Raw genomic sequence first — 23809 nt, 5'->3', positions numbered from 1 at the left:
CTGGTTTAAGCTGTCCTCGGATATATAACAGATGAGATGGTGCTGGCCAGAATAGTTTTTCTATTCGTGGATCGACTGCCCTGGTTTGATTGGGTGTTTCAAGAGAGGGTTGGATCCTCCTTTGAACTGACTTTAATATGGGTATAAACTGGGTGGCTGCTTTTTTGTCCCCCAGGAAATCCTCTGCAAAATCCTTGTCTTGCTGAGTTTCGTGGGTTTCAATTCCAAAGATCTCAGCTGCTTTCATTAATAGATCATTAAAGACTGGCTGATTATCCACTGGTGAATCAGGTAAGGGGGAGTCTTATGGAATAGGAGAGTCTATAGTGTAAACCTCAGACTCATCATTATTATCATCCCCATCATAGTATTCATCCTCCTCCTGACCTCCCTCTGCATCTGCATGCATGTCATAAAGGTCTGTAGTGGGAAACCTTTTAGTTGGAGGTTGGGATGAAAATAGGCGTTGAATAGTGGAAGACCTGGGCTGAGAGCTTGAGGCCTGATCAGTTGCGGGTTTATTTTTAAAACTTTCTAAAGCATTAGGATTCTTTTCAAAGAAATCTGCAAAGAAAGACATTCTAGACATAAGTATCTATGTCTTGTGATGACCACAAGATCCCAGAGTAAAGGTACAGTAGGTGTTTGGGTTATATCTTTATTATGTAGGGCCTCACTTAATGGGTCCGTCCCCTCATCTTGTGGGACATACTCTTCCTCCTCCTGTGGGGCAGTTAGTGTCCTCCACCCTCTGAGACTTTTCTTTATGGATCTTGGACTTCTGGGACTTATCCTTATGATTTGGGCTTTTAGAGGAAGATTTTTTAGAATTAGCACCTCTAATGATAGTTTCTGGGACACGTTTTTGAATCTGTGTGATAACTCTGAATCCTTAGGCTTCTCTACCGGTTTTCGACGAAACCCGTTGAGTTTCGGCACTGGGAAGGACCTGCGCCGCGTCAATCGACGTTCAATTGTAGATGTTTTGTGGTTGGCGTCTTTTGTCTTATGTGGCCTGTCAAGAGGCGACCGTGACTTGGAGTGCCCAGAGGACAGGGAATCCACTGATCTGCCCCTAGATGCGGAATCTCTGCGTTTGTCTGGCAGAGCCGACAACGCCGCGGGTTGTGCGTTTAGTGTGATGGGAAGATGTAGTGCTCTTGCCGCCGGGTGTAGTCCCCACAACAGAGCTGCCGGCCTGTATCCCAGGGTCAGGGGCTAGCAGTTGGTAGTGAGACTGTTCCCCGTGACCCTCGACATCCGAAAAGACAGCGTTGCTGCCGTCACAGGAGGCTCCCTCCACGTCCATGGCGGCGGCGGCCTGCATGGCGTGATGGGCCCAGCGCTTCGTTCTGCGATCCTCAAGGGTCTTGGGTCGAAAGAGCTTCCAAGCTCGACAGTGCCCTTTGTCGTGGTTTAAACAGAGGTTACAGACCATGTGTTTGTCAATCCAGTGACATTTATTATTCCAATTTGGGCAGAACTTAAAGGGTGTCTTATCCATGTCCGGGGAAGGCAGCCGGGCGATAAGGGGAAGGGGAGGAAAAATACATTGTATAATGACTGCTGCCCCCACCCCCCCTCCGTACTGTAGGGGCCTAGGCCTGTTGGGTCTTCCAAGGCCGAAAGGGGTCTGTCGAAAGTTGACTTTGTCCGACGGATCTTGTCCTTTTTCTTGATCTTCCCTGCGTCAAAAGTACGGCATCTGATGTAAAAGGACAGACAGAGAAACTATTTTTTAAACTTTACAAAATTAAATGGCGTTAGCTGAAATTGAACTCCACTCAATGCGATCACGATGGCGGAAAAAAACAAACAGGTACCACGGCGCGTGAAGGCCCAATGGTACAGTGAACGTCACACTAGGGATCGTATTACTGGCACGCCCTGTCGACGTCCCTTTTTGAGCTTCGAAAACATCAACTGTAATACTCTGCAGCTTCCACTAGATGTCGGCCTATGCAAAGCATGTGATCTAAGCAGATTCCACAAGCCTCAGAAATATATACACACGATTAATGGTTTTTGATTGAAATACCTACCAGTGATTTTCATCTTCTAGTGTGTTCTTAAAGGCCTAATAAATAACTATTTTTGTACATTGACTGTCTAACTTGAATTATTGAGAGTTGCCCTGTGTAGCCCTAGACCATTCTCACACTGTCCCTGAGAGTAAGCCTCAATTGCTCATCTACCTACTTTCATTGGGTTTTGGCTAACCTCTCAGAATTTTCTCTGTTCACCCTAACTAGGGTTGTGTCCTAAATTGTTCTACCCAGGGCTCACTTTGGAAAACCATCCCCACAGATCTGTCTTTAGAAATGCATCTTAAAAAGAGGATATTGTAGGATGACTGGGGCCTTTCAGAGGAGGTGGTGTAGGACTTCACCAGGTCTCTATGCGTGCAGGTGCAGAAGATTTGAGGCGTGGTGTAGGGATCGAGAAGTAGACCCCCATCTTGTGTCCTACCTCTAAAGTGATGGCATTCCTTCCCTCATTGGCATTGTTGGGCCTGCAGGTAGGCAGTCAAAGCACTACAGCAACACAGGCGCAACAAAGAAACTCTTGGTAAATTCTACCAAGAGTCTCACAGCACAATGCCCCCACGATGCACCAGCAGCAACAGACTCGATCACCGGATCCTTGGTCAGACAGCCGAAAGAACCGACACTGGAATGGATCTCGCAGCATCAGTCTAGTGAAGAGGCTTCAGGCAAAGGACTCTTCAGGGTTCTGTGATATTGGCACCCTTTTCAAGACACCATTGACTAGCGATTACCGCCCGGTCGATTTGTAACTCTGGTGAGGGGACTTCAAGGAGTGTAATCTTGCCTCTGGAGGTCTGGAAGGAGTCCACCAAAGTTTTGTGAGTATTCGATCTTCAGAAGGCAATGCACTGCACAGTGTCCCACAGGTCCCAGGGTATTGGCGGTTTGCAGCCTGTGAAGGTGACAGTTCGCTGTGGGATGGCTCGAAATGCAGGTAGTGATCAGACAGATTGGACCCACCAGGTAAGGGAAAGTCAGTTTCCAGGGCTCTCCAGACATTAGGAAGAAGGGGTTGGAAAGCAGTAATTGCTCAGAAAACATCTGGAAGTAGCTGCGGACATCTCTTCTCTTCCACCTAGTCGATCCTTCGGTTCCAGGGGTCAGCTTGTCTTCAGTCTCAAGATCCATGCCTCTTATGCAGGAAACCAGCCAATCAGCCCCCATGCACCTTTGAAACTCTGGTTCCAGGCAGTCACAGCCGAAGACCAAGAACATCAGAGTTTTGAGATCATCCCAGTCCTCACAGACACACTGGAGCTTTGGCAGGCTTCACATAGGGATGCCTCCAAAGACGCAAGCCAAATCGGGACCTCAGTCACCCTGCACAAGAAGAACCAAGACAGGAAAAGCCATCTTGAATTTGCAAAAAAAAAAGAATAGTGTCACCATTTTGGGTCAATGGTGACCCTTCAGTGCACTACTGCGGCCGTGAGCAAAGCCTGAGAGTAGAAATTGCACAAAAGTAGGTAGGATAAAATCACTGCCACCAGCCATTCGGATTAGCTTGTCACTGTAATTAAAAGTTACAGGGGCAGTGAGGAAGGGGATACACTGTAACCCCTAGGTACTCCACATAAGGTGGGGTATGCTAATCTGGCAAAAGAAAAAGATGGGAAGGATAAACATATCCTTTAACAGAACATACAGAGGGGAACCCAACAGGCTCACAACAACACTGCAAAGAGTGCTGTGTGCTGCAAAAAGTCAAACAACAGATGCTACAAAACTTGGAGGAAAGTAGAACTTCAATAAAAATGTATAAAAAGAAATACAAAGGTATCTCAAAGATAGGGTAACAGGATGGGTGAGTGAGGAAAATGTTTCCCAATCACACAGTGAAACAGACCAAAAATCCATAAATCCAGCAAAAAGTGCTCAGGGACTCGCATGTGGAAGAGATTGTGCATAAAAAAAGAAAAGCTACCGAACAAATACCCCACTGAATGGTCCTCTGTATCACAGAATGCTACCAGAAGGCGGGGCAGGATGTGTATTCAGGCATTAGGGTGAACTTTATTAGGGGTGTGGCGACTTCCTTTGCGCTGCAAAGGGGAGAACCAGTGAAGGAGATTTGCCAGGCCGTGACTTGGTCATCTCTCCACACATTTGCAAAGCACTAGAACCTGGATGTAGGCTGGGGGCAGAAGCCCGGTTTGGGTGAGCAGTGACGCAGAGCTTTTTGGTCTAAGTTTTCATCCCACAAGCTAGTGCTGTGCTGCTTTAGGAGTCTATCAGATGAGGAATCTGTGGGAGAATTCAATCCATTGAAGGTAAACGTACTTATCGGTAATGTTCTTTATATGGATTCTTCTCTGCAGATTCCTCATCACCCTCCCAACCTGCCACGCTATGAAAGTGCCTTCACTCTCAGAATATCCTTTTCCTTATGGGACTATAGGAGTGTCAATGCTTTTTTTGTGGTACTGTCGGGCGTTAATCCTTCAGTCTTTGATGTCTGTTCTTCACCTAATAAAGTTTTAAAACTGGGTATTTTGAGTGTTACCGATTCCTTCCCTCTGATGCTGAGCGGGGGGATCTAGGGTGCGTCAAAGATGATGTGGAACTGAGGTTTGGGGTGTAGTGATGTGATATATGTGCAGCCGGTGTCACGGCCAGATCCGAGCAGTGGTGTGGTCGAGAGATGCCACTGAGCCACACTACGCCCCCTGTTGACATTTTTGGAGCAGCTCACCCTGGATGGAATATCCATCAAGATGAGGGAGAAAAAAAAACCTTGGAGTCAGTGCAGAGTCTGAGGAGCTGGTGTGCAGATTTCCTGGTCTGCTGTCTCTTTCTACTTATCGGTGTACACTCTACACTACAAAGACTATCTCCCCCTGTGGAGCTGGCGCGGAGTCAGTGCAGAGTCTGAGGAGTCCGAGGCAGCCGACTCCCTTTATTATCCCCCCTGCGGCTGACTATGAGCAGCCCCTTAAGAAATGGTGGGTCCGCAATGCCTTTGCCACAAACTTTCTCTAAAACGAGAGCACAACTGAAATGCCTGAGACCTGCAGACGATCTACCAGACCCGGCCTCGCTTTGGCGTCCATCAGAGCAAGTAAGTTTGTCATGTACTCATGCTCACAAGGTTTGTGACAAAAGCCCATCCTACCTGTCATTTCCACTGTTGACCACCGTACACTTAGTCCCGGGCAGCACATCAAAGGAAAACACAAGCGATAAGTTGGCCCCCGAACATTCTATAAACACGGACACCGTTTTGCAATGCGCACACGCTGAAAAAGTGGGAGGAGCTAGGCAATCTGGTTCCAGTGGGCTTTCATGTACTGTTCCATCTACCGAAGCCCGCTCTGGTTCCATTTTACATTCCCTTCTAGTTCCTCGGTTGAGGGTGCAGGCATGGAACATCTACAAAACTTTGTCATGCAATACTGAAGACAGAAACGGCGTATTGACGCAAACTGTAACTCTTGACTCGCCAATGCCTTACAGGGCACACATACCGGATAACGCTCCGACGAAACCATCAAACTACTTTAGTGCTTCTGCGAACCCTATGGGTAGTGCCCCCGATTGCTGCTGCGACAATGATAATGACAACGTTTTCTCAGACATCTGAAAAAGAAAAAGACTTCCACGTTGAGTCAGACTTTATAGTAACTACACCTCATTGGCTGGGTGACCAATCAAATACTTGTGCACAGCAGATTACAGACGCCCTGGAAAACAGACGCAACTCGCTTGATGTTGTGAATAAGTTATTACTTGACCTAACAAGGCTCAATAAGGACCGTCGTCTGAAAAACGTGGAAATGAAAAATGCAGAAAGTGTAAGCCGCGGACTTGAAGTCGAAAATTATCAACCAAAGACGGACACCCTTGCTGTACACCAAAGACACTCTAAGATATCTCAACTAAGACATGATGGCTGCGCTAAACGTAGGAGAAAGGTAGTAAGTAGCTCTCCATCTCTGAGGTGCTCGCAGAAGAAAAAAAGTAAATGGGGATCTCAAGTATTGCAGTGTGAACTTGAGAATCATACAGTGTCTACTGACACCGAGTTGGGAGTGAAGAAGCTGCGGTCTGTTGCAGGTCAGTCATCTTCATCTCTACCCGACAACTCGTCCTCCAATAATTCTTTGATGGACCGCCCGTACCCAAAAATTAGGAAAACAAAACGCTATCAACGGCAGAAACACGAAGTGGAAACACGAGAGTCGCCGAATCCTGGCGATACAAATTGGGTAAGAGACCTGCAGGCGTCAATAATGGCCTCTATGGTTATAGCAATTGCCCCATTCACAAAACCATATGAGCACATCAATGAAAATATTAAAGATCTTACAACATTAATTGCGATACTCAACACCAAACTCATTGATATTGAGAGTAAGAGTTTCCACCGTAAGGACGATTTACGGTCCTTAAGTAGCAAAATCCAGTATATGCTAAATACAATAACAGATCAAAAAACAACACTGAGGAAAAAAATCTTTTGGCAGAGGTGGCAAGAGGCCCTGAATCTCTTTAAGAACAAGAGTGCGGTCACTGTCAGCGAAGTGCCCTGCCAACTCTCGGTTGGCCAATTAGTGAACAACACAACGCTTGACCCCGCTAAAGTTAAAAACAAACTTATGAATGAAGACCCTAAACAGACGATGAGTCCTACTGTCTCTAAACCAATACTTGCACTGGAGTTTCCTTTGAACATCACTTCGGTGTGCCTTGCAAAAGATGTATGCCCTCCTGTTTCCAAAGACCGGAAAGAGGTCTCTGACATGACACAAAAATGCCACCAAATCGAGGAGCTTCGTGAAAGTGTGTCGAAGACGACTTCGGATGACTCAAGTCCGACTACGGTGGTAGATTCAGTATCAAAGTCTACCAATCGTAGCAGAAAAGGTTCTACATTATGACAATGGTCAAGACAAGGCCCTCCCTTCTGACATCTTAAAAAAAGGTTTTACCTTCAGAAAAGGTTTTACCTTCAGAAACTTCCACAAGGATTGACCCTGAGCAAACGACCCATAACATAACTTCTTTCAACAAAGCACTGGTTAATAGCCTCTTAACCAGTAATCCCGCTCACCTAAATACACAAATGGCCTCATCCTCAATCTCACAGGCAATCAGCTCAAATACAAATGGGACCAGCGACAACAGATCTCTACATAATGCTGATAAATGTGAAAGTAGGTGTTCAGACATATTTGTTATCTTAAAAGAGTGTCTAGCTTTGATAAAAAGAGGCCAATGAGCACTTTTGGACACAGTACTTTATCCAAAAATAAAAAGAAAGAAAATCAAACACTGGCAAAAACGAGACGTGGAAACAGTTCCAGAAAATGTCTACACAACATAAAAAGTGTAAACTTAACGGTTAATCACAACAATGTGACAAAAGACATTGCCACTCCAAAGACAAGGATGCCCGATGCCAAAACGCTGAACCAATTGACTTGGAGGGCACTACTGTCGATTCAACTGACCTGACAAACTTGTCCACTTATGAAGATGAGGATGTTGATATAATACAGGAAGTATCCACCGAAGAGAAATTGAACATAGACTTACCAGTTGATGACTCCCTAAAGCCGGATAATATCGATCTTGTAAAGCCGAGTTGCCGCTGAGGCTCCACGTACATCAGACTTGTACAAATGCCAGAGAACATGTACTCTGGTGCAACTGCCGTGTTCCGCTACATCCACGAAAAGAAGTGCCAGTTCTCCATTTTTGCGTTGGAAGAAAATAAAAGAGCTAAAATGACCAGCCTCAAGACCTCTGAAAGTCCTCAAGGGAACCTACAGAATGCTCAGACCATCCCTCATGACACTGTCAACGAGTTCCAAACATCTCAGACGAGATCTAATGTACCGGTTGTGAGCCGTCCACTGGCCTACAAATTAGCCGGTAATGATGGAACACAAAAACGAACCACCTCCGGTACAAACGCTGACTAAAAAGATTCCTCAAACTACAAATTAATTCTGGAATGAGTTGAAGACTCGACAATTTAATTCTGAAGTGCCAACATGTGACAAGGCTACTCCACCTCGTTCCGAGTTTGAGGGACATTGTTTCAGAGGACTTGGAGATCGTCAAATTCTTCAACGAAAATAGAAATGACATGGTGATCCTACACTTAGAGTCATGAATTATCAGAGATATTCTGTTGGACGCCGGTCCAGTACTGTTGTCCCTGGGCTTTGATATTTATAGAATCCCATATGAGGACAGAAGTGACAGTTTCACCACAAACAGAGCTATCAGAAAAGACTCAAAGTTCTCTGGGGGGTCACACTCAAAATGAAGAAAAAACCTGACAAATTGTATGCAAAAAGCCGCTAATATCAGGGTGTAAAGTCACAAAAAATGATGATACCAATAAGAAACACAGTTGGAGAACAAATAAAAATAACTATCGAAGGAAATGGTGGAGTCGTAACTGCACCGCGCAAAACGGAATCTGCCCATGACCAATCAAATAACGGAGAATGCTATTGGATAGCGTCAGCCTTAAACATCAGGCAAGAAAAGTAATACCGGGAGTCACTTCATCCATCGACTTTGACCCTTGGATCCTAGAATACGAGAGGATTCTTACATCTGTTTAATACACTGTGCTGTCGGAACTGTACCTGGTTTGCTTACAAGAAACCTGGCTAATGGAATGCCCTATCCTTCAAGACATTGAAATAGCTTGAAATCCATTGCTTAAACACCATAAGGGAAGACCTATGGCGGGGTTATTGATTGCCACAAAGAGATCTTCTGGCCTCAGAATAGTGGAGTCCAAAAACATTTCACCTTACATACAGACTGCTAAGGTGACTATATCATGTTCATGTGAACCTGAGGCTCTGAATATCATCAACTTATATTGGCATCACAACGCTGCGGGAACCTCGATCTTCATCGATCAAGTCACTACTATAGTAGATGCAATACTCGAAGGCTGTAGTTCTGCAAAAATAATAATCTGCAGTGATTTAAATATTGATTGTTTGAGTGATGATAACCGTAAAATATCTAAGAGGCAAAGGTGGAATCTGAAAGATCAAGCCGCCTACTGCTGGTGCTCGGAAATGGACTCCCATAAAATGACAGTCCTAACTGGTAACCTGATAGATGATATCCCTGCGAACCCAACATGGAGACGACATGAGCAATGCTCAACCCGCAACTATATTTTCGCTTCTGAATCAGTGCAACTGAAAGTAGTTCACCTGCAAGTCATAAGAATGAACCACAGTGACCATGAGACGGTGAAGTTGTCACTCAACTTGCCAAGTATTGCAACTCACTTGACGTGCCCCACTCTGTCTCCCTGTGCTCTGGACGAATAAGATTTAATCTCAAGGATACTGATGTCAACTCCATTGTTAATAATTTTAACCTCGAAACAGACCAGATTGAATATCAACATCTCTTAACTCAATATTCAGAACACAAACAGGGTCTTAAACAGTTGAAGTTTACCCACAAACATAAACACGACCTTCAAGTCCAACAGCGGAAACGCCAAATGAGACGAGTTAAGAATGATACCAGGAGGGGATCCCATTGTTTATCGCGCTCAAAAGAAACATGCTATGCAGAAATATAAAAACTGGAGCAAAGCGCACAACTCAGATCTATTACAGACCGACTCAGAGGAAATGCTAGCAAAACTAAAGAACAAAAATTCCTCTGAGTTTTGGAGTCTCATTAATAACTTATCCGCACCGCAGGACATGTTACAATCTTCGATCATTTCTGAAGTGACTTGGGTGAAATACTATACTGAAATGTTCAGCAATAATGGGAGCTCTAATGACCCGAGTGACTTCCAACTAGATCACTGAGATTTGAAAATAGACCGAGCCGACATTTTGAGTTCAATAAATAAAACTTGTGCATCAAGAGCCCTGGGACCTGAGGGACTCGCTAACTACTCCATTAAAAAAAACCCAGAAGCATGGGTGGACTTTTGTACCATTCTATTTAACAGAATTATAATAAAACGTGCAACTCCAATCTCATGGAAAAGCGCAATCAACGTCCCTATCGTCAAAAAGGGCAATCGGGCTAATCCGAAGACTACCGACCCATTGCCCTTCTCGACGTCTTGGGCAAAATTTACGCGAGTCAACTACAACAAATGCTGCTCAAATGGTCAACTGAAACCAACCACATAGACCCTAGACAAGCAGGGTTTGTGAAAGATGTCGGCTCTGGTTTTAACACATTATTGCTGAATCTTATGAAAATGGAAACCATCAGAACTAATACTAAAATCTATGTAGCAGCTATAGACTTCTCCCATGCCTTCGACAGTGTCGACTGTGCGATCCTGTGGAACAAACTGAAAACTTGGAAGTGTCCACCAATTTTACTTCAAGCTATCAGGGATCACCACTCGAACACAACCATTAAAATCAGATTGGATCGCCGCAGCACTTTGTCCACTGCAATAAACCCCTTCAAAGGTGTGAAGCAGGGCTTTCCGTTGGCAGCAATCATCTTAAACTTTATATCTGACATTGGTGTAATATTGGATGACTGTGGCATTCCCACCCAAGATTCATGGATCGCACGTTGTTAGGGAGAATTCTCATTCAATGGCTAATTTCCCTTACCTAGTGAGTCTCCCAGCAGCTTTGCTGGATTTCTGGAGTTTATTTTTTTCACTTGGTAAGAGTGTGAGCTTTCCCCCCCCACTCTTACCCATGTTTTGCTATGTGTATTTCATCGGTTTTTGTGATTGTGGGCTCTGGAGTACACCACTTCAGTAGCCACCTTCTTTTGTGCGTTACACAGCACCTTCAGTGCAGTGACACAGGGTTGTCTTTTAGACTTCCCACCAACTCCATTTCTGGGGCGGACTACTGTCCCCCAGAAAAGGGTAAAGTTGCCATTAACTTTACATAGTCATTTAACCACAGATCCAGTACCTTCCATCTGACATGGAGTACTGGAAAGGGTTAATTCTTAGCCCTTTTTATCTGTACCTCCTAGAGCCTTGTTTTGCTCTTTTAACATTTAGACTTGGCTGGTGGCAGTGGTCTACCCTAACTTTTTTATACTATATAAATGTGGTATTGTTTTAGGCTATTATATTAGCCTCAAACATAAACCCGCTTGACCAAATACTTTTTCTTTTGGCTCCGGTCGGGTTTATTCACCATTTCTTTTTGTTAAAGTCCTTCTTGTGTTTTACTTTGCGCAGCAAACCAGGTTCGACTTCTTTGTTCACTGTCTTTTGGCGGGCTTCTGCCAAGAAGCCCTCCTCTAGGCGCCTGGGTGTCTAGGTGGGCTGAATGTGAGGGAGGGGTGTAGTCACCCCCTGCACAGGGTATCCAAGGAAACCCAAGTCGCACTTTGCCATGATTGGCTGAGGTAGTTGTCCGGGCTGGACAACCTCCCTGCTGCGTGATTGACAGCCATGCTGTGTGAATGGGGGATTTTCGCATAAAAGGCAGGACTCTTGGCTGAAAGTCAGAGTCGCCACTGGAACTACAAGGAACCGAAGAGAAGCAGAGAAGACAACGGCTGCTGCAACTATCCCGTCTCGTTGAAGCCCTGCTGCAGTCCTGAGCTATCTACCCTTTGACGAACAGAGAAGATCCAGTCCTGAGTCTTCTTCCCTTGAGCCTGGTGGGGATAACCAGCTCATCTTCCACAGCCAGAGGATCCTCTTCTTGGTCGAAGTCGCTGCACACTGCTGTAGTGGTCCGGGTAGCCATCTGAAGATCCTCTCCTGTTTCTAAGGAGCTCGCTGCACACTGCTGTAATGGTCCGGGTAGCCATCTGAAGATCCTCTCCTGTTTCTAAGGAGCACACCTTTTATTCACTGTCGCTGCTGCTGGCCTCATCCCGGCGTAGTGCAGACCCCCTTCCGACGTCGTCTTTCTTGCCGAAGCTCCAGGAACCGTGGGTCTGCAGGAAACTACCAGGAACAACTGCTGTGGCGCCAGCTTCTTCCTTGAATAAGGTACTGTCTTCTGCTTCGAGGAGTTAGGGTGAATCCCTTTTCTCCTCCTCCAAGGCTTGTCCTCATCTTCCCTCCTTCTTATAACTTTTGCTTCCTCTGTTGACAATATTCAAGTACTCCTGGCAACGTTGAATCTTGAACTGTCTGACTGTGTGATCCTCAACAACAGGAACCCGGTTCGCCTTGACACTGGCTGCGGCCTATTGACTCTTGAATTTCTGTCAACTAGTGTTCTCTGATCTGTCTGCCTTGACAAAAGTATTGCCTATGATTTTTGCCCCCAACTCTCTCCGGTTAACTCAGGTGCGAAGTGTGTTTTTGCCCGGGTAACATTTCTTGCCGCGGATACGCGTATCTTTAGGAAGACCAAACTGTCATTACTGTCAAAAAGTGATTGCATATGTATTCCCGGTAACGTCTTTTGTTTCACAACACGGGTCCGTTAAAACATAGGGTACTTACCCCGATTCTGCCTAACACACGTCTTATTTATGCCGATTACCTAATTCTTCTAGACACAACGCCCATTACGATGCCACAATGCCTTAGAAACATATGTGGCAATCAATGGCCTGCATATCAACAAACAGAAATGTGAAATAATAACTTTTCAAAATTTGAAATCTAAGAAACCTGGAAAAAAAAATATGTCTGGCATCTAGAAAAAGCAAGCTTAAAAACTGCGAACATCAAATACTTAGGTATGCAGATAAGTGCCAACATAAACGACGCCCCCGGGTCGAATCGGCAAAAAGGAAATGCCGACAACTAGCATGTCAAGCTGCAATCATTAATAAAAAATTTGGTACATTTTCTTTAATGCCAATGGTAGTTTTCTACCGCCAAAAAGTCATCCCGGCACCGATTTATGGAGCCGAAAATGTTTGGGTGCTCACACGACCTTTGGAGTACTTTGGAGAACATTTTTTGGACCAGAGCCTTACATCTTCCTAAAGGATTTCCAACATGTAACATAAGGTATGAACTTGGTCTCATATCTATGCACGCCAGAGTGTGCTGGAATCGGCTAAATCTTTTCAGGAAGACCGTAACAACAACTCCTGCACTACAGTTTAGAATCCTACACAATCCAGACAAAGATCCTGAATATACAGTATTATCTATGTGGAACAAACAATGCCTCGAAATGCTTAAGGAAAATGACATTACCGTCTCCACTTTATTGGACAATCCTGAGCAAGCCAAATAAAAGCTATGGAGATTGGATAGGCAAAAAAAACCTGTGAACAACGATTAAGATCTCGTCTGATGAGAGATGCTCCACCAGAGGCAAGAGCATATGATAAATTGCAACCTTACCTACTACAAGCCACAGATCAAAACTCGAGGCTGATATTCATACAATTCAGACTTAATTTATTTTCAACTAAAGAACGTACTGGAACTTGGGCCCAGAACTTAAATGAAAACTTGACCTATCGCTTTTGTGATCAATGTGCAGAGTCACTTAAACACCTGACTTTATTCTGTCAAAAGTTACGCAGCACTAGAACTCGGCTACTACGCCCAATCATCTGGAAACTTCAAACATACTGTGCTGATGACAGGTGGAGACTGATGTTTGAGGCGTCAGATCGGGAATTTATGTTCGGACTCAATGTTCCTAAAAGAAATAAAAGATTGCCTAGTAAAGAATGCCCCCTCAGACTAGGAGTCTAGGCAACACACGCTGTAGTAATGTTTGGTGTATGCTTGAAAATAATAATATTTGTCGATGAAAGGTTTTCAATCTGACGAGAGAGAAGATTGTTCTTTGTTTTTTATTTGCTTTTTTCTTCTTTTGCTGTTTTAAAGGTTTGTTTAAATAAAACTATGGAAAGAACAATAACAGTAGATAATTTCTCCATTACATGACTTCAATAATTTAGATTATGCCCATAGGACCCATTTACAAAAGTATTGACAAAAAGGTTCGAAACAGATCAGCCTTTGAAACAGTAACTTACAGTTTCTTTCATCAAGCATTTCCCCAGCTCTGTAAGACCCAATGACGAAGCTTGTGGGGACTGGGTGTCTTTTCCAACATTATCATCATCACCACCATCATCATCATCATCATCTGGTACATGGGAGAAAATGGAATCATGATTTATCAATATATTCTATTGTACTGTCACTCGAATGCCATTGATAAAGTAGAAGAACATGACAAATCGAGTTCTATTGAAAACGTACATTTCAAAAACCTTCCATTGAAAACATATAGTTTCCTACTTTGCATGAAAAAAGCTCATCTGATTTCAACAGTGTTAATTGTAGACATTATACATTTCCTCCAAATTCAACACACCTTGTAATAGGGCCAGGTATAAAATAGGGGCTCTTGAAACATTTTATAAATGGGTGTTAGGACAGTTTTTCTGAAGTCCAACTTATGGCTTAGTAAAACCATTCAACTGAGGCAGTACAAGACTCCACTCTTAGATAGGCAGTACCACCCGAGTAGATGGTAGCGCAGACAGAGCAGCCAGGCTCATCTTAGGAGGGAGAGCTGTAGAATCAGTACAATGAAATTGTAATACAAATGGTCCAAAGAAACACAAACACTTTGTATTGTAAAAATAAAGGATTTATTTAAATACACGAAGGGCCAGATAAATCTAGGGGTAAGTAAACACTAACACATTATATGAATATACACAATATAAAAAACAACGCTATACTTTAAGGTACACAGACTGTTAGGGAGAATTCTCTGTAAAGGCTAATTTCCCAAACCTAGTGAGTCCCCCAGCAGCTTTGCTGGCTTTTTGGGGTTTATTTTGTTCTCCTGCTAAGAGTGAGACTCTTTTTCTCCCACTCTTAGACATGATTTGAGGTGTTCCTTTGACTTTGTATGTGTTCTGTGGGCTATGGGGTCCTTTACCCCATAGGGCTTCATGTGTTTTTGATATGTGGGTTACACAGCGCCTTCCGTGCAGTAACACAGGGGTGTCGTAGCGACCCCCAAACAGACTCCATACCCTGGGACTGACTACTGTCTCTCAGGGCATGTAAAGTCACCATTGGCTTTACTAGTCTTAAATTGTGAACAGAACCAGTACAAACCATCATATTGTGGACTTACTGGTCGGGGCAATTCGATTGCCCCGGGGTCTGTTGTTCGAGGGGGCACTTTCCAGTTCCCCCCCGACCGAGTTTTGGCTGGTGGCAGTGGATACTACTTTTTATATTCGACCGCAAATATATTCTTATGGGATTTTCCCATTGTTCGAGGTTACCACATTTTAAAATAGCCTCGAACATATCGCTGGTTTATTAAATTAATATAAATTCACCGGTTGGTATTTTTTGCAGAAACTTGGTTCCAAAATGGCGTTTGTGTTCGCTTCTGTGACTCCAACCCAAGTCGAGCCATTTGTTCCACTTTTTGGCGGACTTCTCCACAGAAGCCTCCAAAAGTGATGCCACTCTGTCTGGGTACCACAGGGGGTGTGGGAGGGGGTTTAGGCAGCCTGGACTGAGTTGCCTCGGCAACTCAAGTCGCACTGCACTCTTGTGTGATTGGCCGAGGTGGTGAGCCGCCCGGCTCACCACTTAGCATGTTTGAGTGACAGCTAGGCTGAATGAATGGGGGTTTTCTGCATAAAAGCAGGGCTTTGGGGACTGGAACTTCAGAAGTCGCCACAGGACCTAAAGAATTCGAGGAGGGAGAAGCCGAGCCGACCTGCAACGACAACACCACCGGTGGAGCCCTGCTGAACCGCCTCACCACTTTTCCCGACGACAGAGGAGATCTCCAGTCCGGAGAGTCTTCTTCCTTTGACTGGTGGGGATAACCAGTTTGCCCGTCTTTTCGCCTTCCTGGACCATCTCGTGGCCGCCTTGCCTGTGCCAAGCACCCCGGCAACCGGAATACCACGGTTTACCACTACCGCGAAGAAAAGGGTAGTACCTTGTAACCGGAAAACTCTGCGGCTGGTTTCTTTCCTGGCAGTGCAACGACCTTCATCTTTCCTCCACGTCGAGACCTCCTCTTCCTCTGGACGAAACACCGACTTGCACCCGCTGCCAGGAAAAACTGCCCCCGCTGAGGCGTTCTTCCCATTTCAGGTACTGTGTCCCGCCTGGCTTCCCTTACGACAGATCATTCGGGGTGACAGTAAATCCTCGACTTTCTAACCTGGGTTAGCCTGGGGCCTGTTAACTAACTTTTCCTGACTTGATCTCAATCTTTTGTGAACTATCTACAAAGACTCTTTGGGCATAACCCCACTGTGTGATCCTGGACACATTTCGCTTGCTCTAAGAGTGGGCCTGGCATTCGAACTTCCTTGCTCTCCAGTAGACCTTGCCTAACCTGCCTCACTGTGGTTCTTTGAAAAGTATTGAAATTGTGTGCTTTCATAACTCTGCCTTTTCCCTCCCTTTTTCTATAACTTATTAGAGTGCCATCTTATGTTAAGAGCTCACCTCTGTCTGAAAATAAGTGGTGTTTATCATTAAGACTTGTCTAATAAGTAATCAGGGTTGTATATATATAATAGTGACTGTGTGTTGAATTTACTTACCTCTTTTTGTGGTAGTGTAATTTACAAGTGTGTCTTTAAATAAATCATTATATACTTTTACACCAAAGCTCTGGTCAGTGTTTGCTTGTGCTACTGTATCTCTGTACCTATTGTGTATAGTCTATATACTGCCTAACTCATCTTGAGAGAAGTCTGACTGAGTGTGGTACAGACTGCTACCAATTGGGTTTACTGTCAACCACCTGTAGTCCTAAATCTTTTGCAGTGGTCCCTAAGGGAACTGCACAGGTTTCTGCCTAACACAGACCAAAGTATAAACCTTAGTAGGAACCCCTGACAGTAGTTCTAGGGAAGTCGAAACCTTCTCCTACACATTCAGTATAGGTCACACCTATTCTTGGTGTGTAAAAAGCAATGGTTACTTTCACAATTACATTCAGTAATGCAAGGGCAATAGACCTTTCCAGTTGTACAGTGACTCTTGGTACAAATCACAGTCAGTCAACTGGACAATATACTTTTGGTGAATAGTGGAACGCTTATTCTGGGTACAGTAAAAACCCATATCCAAGCCAACACAGTAGCATTGAAGAAGATTTTGCAGCAGGAGGACGTCAGGGTCTGCAGCCAAATACCCGGTCAGTGGATTCCTTGTTGCAGTGACTGAAAACAAGACCTCAGAAGGAACTTTGCAGCAGGGATTGATGAAGGCTCTAGGCAAAGTTTCCCTCGCGGCTGAATGCAGTTCTGCAGATTTGGCGCCTTTTCAAGGAGCACAGAAGCAGCCAGAAAATCGCGGATGAATTCTCATCGTTAAAAAGGCCTAGCACTCTGTTGAGGGGACTTTTCAGACTCGATTCGTGTCTCTGGAGATCCACCAGGATGCCCACAATGGTTCAGCGAGATTCGGAATTCGTAAGACCGTGCACCGCACAGTGGCTCGAGGTCCCAGGGTATTGGGTTATTGCAGCAACGCAAGGTCGCAGCATTGCGTGGCATGGCTCAACATGCAGGTCTTCTTGAGTCTAGTGGGTCTCACCAGGCTCTGGGTCGAGGTCGTCGTTTTCGGAGTCCCAAGGTCGATTGGAAGGAAGGGCTACAGCAGGCTCTGGTTACACAGCAGGCTCTCTGGTTGCTGGAAATCGTTTCAGCCGCTTTTCCTTCATTATCCTCTTTGGTTTCGGTTCCAGTGGTCGACTTTTTTCCAGCTTCCAGGTTTGCAGTATTTATCAGGAACTACAGCACAACCTCTGCATTCTCTCCCCGCATTTTCCAAGAAGGGGCTGTCCAATCAGGACAGCCAGCTCTCCAATGGGATTTGTCCCCATTCATGCAAGGCGTAAAACAAAGGGCTGGGGAGTTTTGGACTCCTCCTTCGCTTCCTGCCCTCACAGACAGACTGGAGCCTGGGCGGGGAGTCCAGGGGACTCCTGCCAAAGATTTAAAAAAAACAAAACAAAAAAAAAACACAAAGGAATTTCCGCCCTGGATGCCAGGGGAAGGAACAAGAAACACTAAGATGGTGAAATAAGAAGACAGGGGCCATTTTGGTAAAATGAGCACCCTTTGGTGCCTTTATTGCAGCTGTGAACACAAACGAAAGTTAAAAGGGGAGCCCCTAGGGCAACCCAGCAACAACAGGCACTTATTGCCAATAAGTTGTTAAAGAGGATAACTTTAAAGACTATGAGAGTCAAAAGAAATTACACGCATAAAAGTTAAAGATTATGTGAGTGTGGAAAAAGGTTTCCACTCACTGAGGTATTAAGGAAAAATGTCCCACTTCTAAAGCAAAAAAGTTCTGGGGTTCACGCGGGTAAGGAAGATTTACCAGTTCTGTGAAAATCTTACCCAACAATGGGGTGCCAGAAATACCCAGCAGTAAACTAATTATCAATGCACGTTTAGAAGAGGCACAACCACCCGTACATAAACATGGCCCTACCATACTCATCTGTGGAATGCTAAAGCTTGTGGTGTTTGCCGGACAGGAGCTACCAGAATGTTTCCTAATGGGCTACTTTACATTTAAACAGACGGATCCATCATCTTAAATTTAAATATGCCATGGTTCTAGAGGTGTCACAAATTAAGAAAGGACTTACCTTTGTTGATGTTTTCTGTTTGATATTCCGCCCACTGATTCCTCATCTTAGATATATTCTCCAGCTTCAGCTGTTCACTGAAACATCATTGCCAGAAAGGGGTGCCGTGTGATGCTCGCTTCGTGGTCCCTCAACGCACTCCTTTCTTGTGCTGGAACGTGATGTGGGTGTCAGTATATATAGCTGGAATCAGACCCTGCGACAGGAGTTGCCATTGTTTTGACCCCTCGCTCAACAGCATTGGGGAATTAAACATCATTGCAGTTATAGAGCAAGCTCTCTATGTGAAGGGTAGAATGGGAGGGTGATAAGGAATCTGTGGGAGGAACATCCATCAGAAAGGAAATTACAAAGGCAAGTTATTTGTTCTTCAAACAGATTGCCTCTCACAGATTCCTCATCTTAGATAGACGCCCATAGCAGTTTGTATGGTCGGGTCATGAGGAGAGTGAAACCAGAGGCTAGTATCAAATTAGAATGTTCCGGAGAACTGCTATGTCAAATCAGGGGGTCCTGGCTCAACAGAAACAAACCGTGAAAAATAGGGGTGCTCAGATCAATTTTGTATCTCCAGACAGGTTTGCTATTTTTCTAAATATTCATCATTCACATACTCAACGTATTACTGTGGCAGATGGGCTGTAATCACAAGGCCACTTAGGACAAGAAAGCAACGCAAAACCAAAACCATGTGTCACTACATGGTGGGCCCAGATGCACTCTTTAGGGAACGGTAGTCCCAATTGTTGTTTACAAATTAGAATTCTTAACCCTCACAGAAGCGAGGGGCACATGGGATTAATTATTTCATTCAGTTTTCCTATCCATAAATAGGTTAGCACACAGAACAGAGTAACCATGCATCTTCACTAGGATTTTATTAATATTCAAGGTAAGAAGTACACACACTGGTGTTTATTAATAATCAGACATAGTTCACAGTATTATTTTTCAACATAAGATTAATCAAAATATACTTGTTGCACATGTATAACATGACACCACAACTGACTTGGTTGGGTATAAAGTACACAATAATTCACAAATAACAAGGGAGTGTAGTTACAGACTTGGGTGTTTACCGATATTCACACAGTCTGTTATAATAACTCATATCCAAATAACTCTTTCTAGATGTTAGTACAACCAACGCGTTTCGGATCTATGATCCATCTTCAGGGCATTAGTGCTTGGAAAAGATATGCATTGATGACCCTGTGATGGCTTGGCAGATGGCTAGCATTGGAATCCCTCTTTGAAGGGCCGGAGTGGAAGATATCCCTCTGGTCTAGCACACTAAGGCACTCTTGCACTTCCTTTCCCGCAGCGGAATAGAATTTGGAAATGCCTAAAACTATCCACTTTCATATTTTTGTTTTGTCACAGATATTCTGAGCCTTGGTCCAGTGTACCCTGCAAGGAGGTGGTCCGGTGTTCAAAATTCACTTATTCTGTAGATGTAAAAACTCAGAGCCCCTATAGGGTCCAGTTTATGAAATCATGCCTCCTCTTAAATGGATGAGAAGGAGAGTAGAATGTCAAAATGTGAAATTAAGAGAACAAGCTCGGTAGAAAGGTTGGCGGTACCCTAACTGTCAGCTTATCTTTAGAGAACACTCTAAACGAGGGATGGCAGATCACAAATCTTTCATGCAGAAGCTATTGCGACCCAACAAATCATGTCAGTAGTGTGAGTGGACAAGAGTGCATAGGTTCAAGGGGAGCTCCTATTGTGTATGCCAGCACATGGTTCAGAAATGGAACTACGGTGGGTATAGAAAAATATGACGCTTGCTAAGGTGTATGCTTGAAAGCTGATGGCGAGGCCAAGTAGCCTTTCACAGTTGTCACCTGAAGCCCATGTCACACAATGCAGTAGAAATGACTTAGCGTAAGGTTCTTCCTATGGATTCCTCTCCTGCAGATTCCTCATTTGATAGATATCCTCATCCAGCCCTGCTGCTGGGAAAATTCTTCGACAGGGGGCGTAGTGGACCTCACTCGGACGTCTTGCTCGATGTTCGATCGCCGGCTCTGGACGCGACATCGGATGTCATATATATGGCTTGTGCCGGAAATGTGTTACCATCTAATATTATGCTTCAAAACAAAGAACTGTTTGCACCTATTCTGCTGAGAATAGTCAATGCTTCTTTTAAGGAGGGTATAGTACCGAAACAGATCAAAAAGGTCACTATCATGCCTCTGGTAAAAAAGGTAGGTCTGGATCCAAAGGATCTTGGCAATCTTCGCCCCATTACAAATTCTAATTTTATACTCAAAATCATAGACCAAATTGCTACTCTGCAATTACAGGAACACATAGAAAAACAAACCTCTCTGCACCAACAACAATCTGGTTTCAGGGCTTTTCACAGCACTGAAACAGCAATGATAGACCTCCAAAATCATATGCTGGGTTTGGTCGATAGAGGAAAAGTAGGGATATTAATGCTACTGGATCTCACTGCGGCGTTTGATCTGGTAGATCACCAACTATTAGTAAATGCACTGAAAGATATTGAGGGATGTTCCAAGGTAGCATTGGAGTGGTTAGTATCGTGATCAATGAATGGATGCAGCAAAATTGGATGTGTCTCAATGACATTAAGACTGAACGTATGCTCTTTGGGTCCAGTCAAATAATAGCTAAGCTAGGGAATGAGTATGAGACTTTCCTCATAAATAAAGCTAAAATTCAAGAATCCAACCTGGTCAAAACGTTGGGGATGATGGTCAATTCTTCAGTCAACTCAGAATCAGAAGTGAATTACCTGCATAAAAATACAGCATATCACTTGCATCTCGTGAAGGCCATCAGACCCTATCTAAATGAAACCAACACAGCAACAATTCCAAGGGCTATTGTTCTGTCGAGGTTGGACTACGGCAACGCCCTGCTAATAGGTGCCACTGCAAAAGACCTAGCCAGATGCCAAGTTATAGAAAATGACGCAGTGAGGATCGTGAAGAAACTAAGGAGAAGTGATCAGGTCACTTCGGCTAAAAGATCGCTCCATTGGCTTAGGGTAGAAGAGAGGACAAAGTTTAAAGCCATGGCACATGTACACAAGTGCCTATTTGGAAAAGCCCCCAGCTATCTTAAAAACGATTTGAAACTTACATCCCACAGAGACAGTTATGGTCGGTAGGTAAAAGCCTGCTCACAGTACCAAAACATAAGCTAAAGTCATGATTGGGCAGATCATTTGTCATATTGGCAGCACAGCAGTGGAATAGACTCCCGCTGGAGCTCAGAAGACAACCATCAGACTTTCAGAAAAATCTCAAGACTCACCTGTTTAGGTGATTAGTGACCTGCTGCCTTGCGGCAACCTGAGACTAAGAATGTATAACAAAAAGGGTAGCAGCACTTTAGTATACTCTGTGTCGTTTGTTAAAACGCCCTGATGCCTGCGGGCTGCCGGTGCTATATAAGATGACATACATACATATAAGGCGTCACTACATCCCATACCTCAGTTCCCCACTCCACCTCCCAAGAGCTCAACTGCTGCAGAGGAAAACAGTTTGAGAAAAAAGGCTAAACAGCCAATAAGAAGTTAACCATAACAAAACATCCCAATGGGAGGGCAAAAACTCTGCGGAAGACCTCCACAGTAGTCAGAATCCATATAAAAAACTTTTCTTGGTTTTCTTTTTTTCAAACGAGAAAGACCTTGTGGCTTCCCAGACAGAACTGGTCACTCTAGGACCATCACCAGGTGTCACCAGAGAACCTTTGGGAAGTGTAAAAAGACATCCCTGTGTCCCTGCACTGAGGGTGCTGTCTAACACATGAAAAGATGCTGCCTATGGAGCCATAATCGGAGAACACAAATATAAAACACACATGAAAACACGAGAGTGGGGAAAAAAGGCTCACACTATTTCCAGGTAAAAAGATCAAGTCCTCAAAATCCAGCAAAGTTGCTGGGGGTCTCTAAGGTGAAGGGAATTAGCACATTTCTGAGAATTCTCCCCAACACTGCCAGACCTTTACAGGCTAGAGAGTAAAGTCACAAAAAAGCAGACTCATGAAATTCTGACATTCTTGCGACTTAGAATCTCAAAGCCCTTTTGGTATCTAGCCGATGGAAGCACTCCTCTTCCTTCGAAGGGTGCGGTGGTGGATAAAAGACCAGCAGGTCTATGGCTTGTAATAGGTGAAACTCAGATACCACCTTAAGCAGAAATCACGGCCTTACTTTAAGTGAGACCTTTTCCCTAAAGAACCCCAAAAAGGGCGGCTTGCAGGAAAGGGCCTGCAATTCACCGACCCATCTAGCGGCTGTAATCACAACAAAGAAGAGACTCTTCAAAGTGAGCAGCCGCAAATAACAGGTGTGCATCGGCTCAAAGGGAGCCGCCATCAAGAAATTCAGAACCAGATTAAGATCCCAATCTGGGACAACAAAGGGAGTTGGCGGAAACCTATTCACAAGACCCTTCAGGGGTTGGGCCAGAACTGGAATCGTAAAAAAATGAACCTTGATCCGGGGACCACTTGAACACAGACAAGGCTGCCAAATATCCTTTGACTATGGTAACCTGAAGGTATGCCGAGGGGGCAAGAGATAGGGTCAACCTTGCATTCCCTGAACCATGCCTTAAATCTTCTCCACCTGCAAGCATACAGGGATCTCGTAGAAGGCCTGCGTCCAGCCAGCAACACCTCGAGCACCTCCTCGGAGAGGTCCCAGTCATCATACTGCATCCTGAGCCACGCATGTAGGTCGAGGGATTCCGGGTTCGGGTGTAGCACCCAACCTTCCGTATGGGTTACGAGATCCGGGTAGGAGAGGTGGGCAAATGGTACTCTGAGCTTCTGGATCGGACTATGTGCTCCTCGCCCAGTCCGGGGCGATCAAGATCATGGCTACGCGAAACCTCTTCAACCTTCTGAGAAACAAAGGTATGACGGGAATCGGCGGGAAGGCGTAGTGGAGAGGGAAGGTCCAATCCACCAGAAACACATCCCCTAGTGTGGCATTGGCTGGGAATTTGATCAAGCAAAACTGTCTGCACTTCCTGTTTGATTCTGTAGCAAACAGGTCCACTGATGGGGGGAGGGGGTACCCCAAAGAGGGAAGACCTTTTCTAGGCCTTCCAGGCACACTTCCCACTTGTGCGAGACCGTGCTCTGCCTGCTCAGAGGCTTCGCCAAACTGCTCTGTCCCCGGCAGATGAACTTGCCGATACCAAGGTACGGTTTCCAATAGCCAG

General features: G+C 44.7%; 1 protein-coding gene across 1 annotated transcript in view; it reads right to left on the bottom strand.

Annotated features, from left to right (window-relative positions):
• LOC138468320 (exportin-5-like) overlaps window positions 1-23809 on the bottom strand; it is a 391463-nt gene that overhangs the window by 165534 nt on the left and 202120 nt on the right. Inside the window, exon 5 of the mRNA XM_069608823.1 lies at window positions 13953-14065. Within this exon, the coding sequence (XP_069464924.1) occupies window positions 13953-14065 (113 nt within the window). The remainder of the gene's footprint in view (window positions 1-13952; window positions 14066-23809) is intronic.

Source organism: Ambystoma mexicanum, chromosome 4q (genome assembly GCF_040938575.1).
Source record: "Ambystoma mexicanum isolate Mex_15411 chromosome 4q, UKY_AmexF1_1, whole genome shotgun sequence".
Classification (NCBI taxonomy): Eukaryota; Metazoa; Chordata; class Amphibia; order Caudata; family Ambystomatidae; genus Ambystoma; species Ambystoma mexicanum.
The sequence above is the reverse complement of the archived record's forward strand: the minus strand, read 5'-3'. Positions and strand labels throughout refer to the sequence as shown.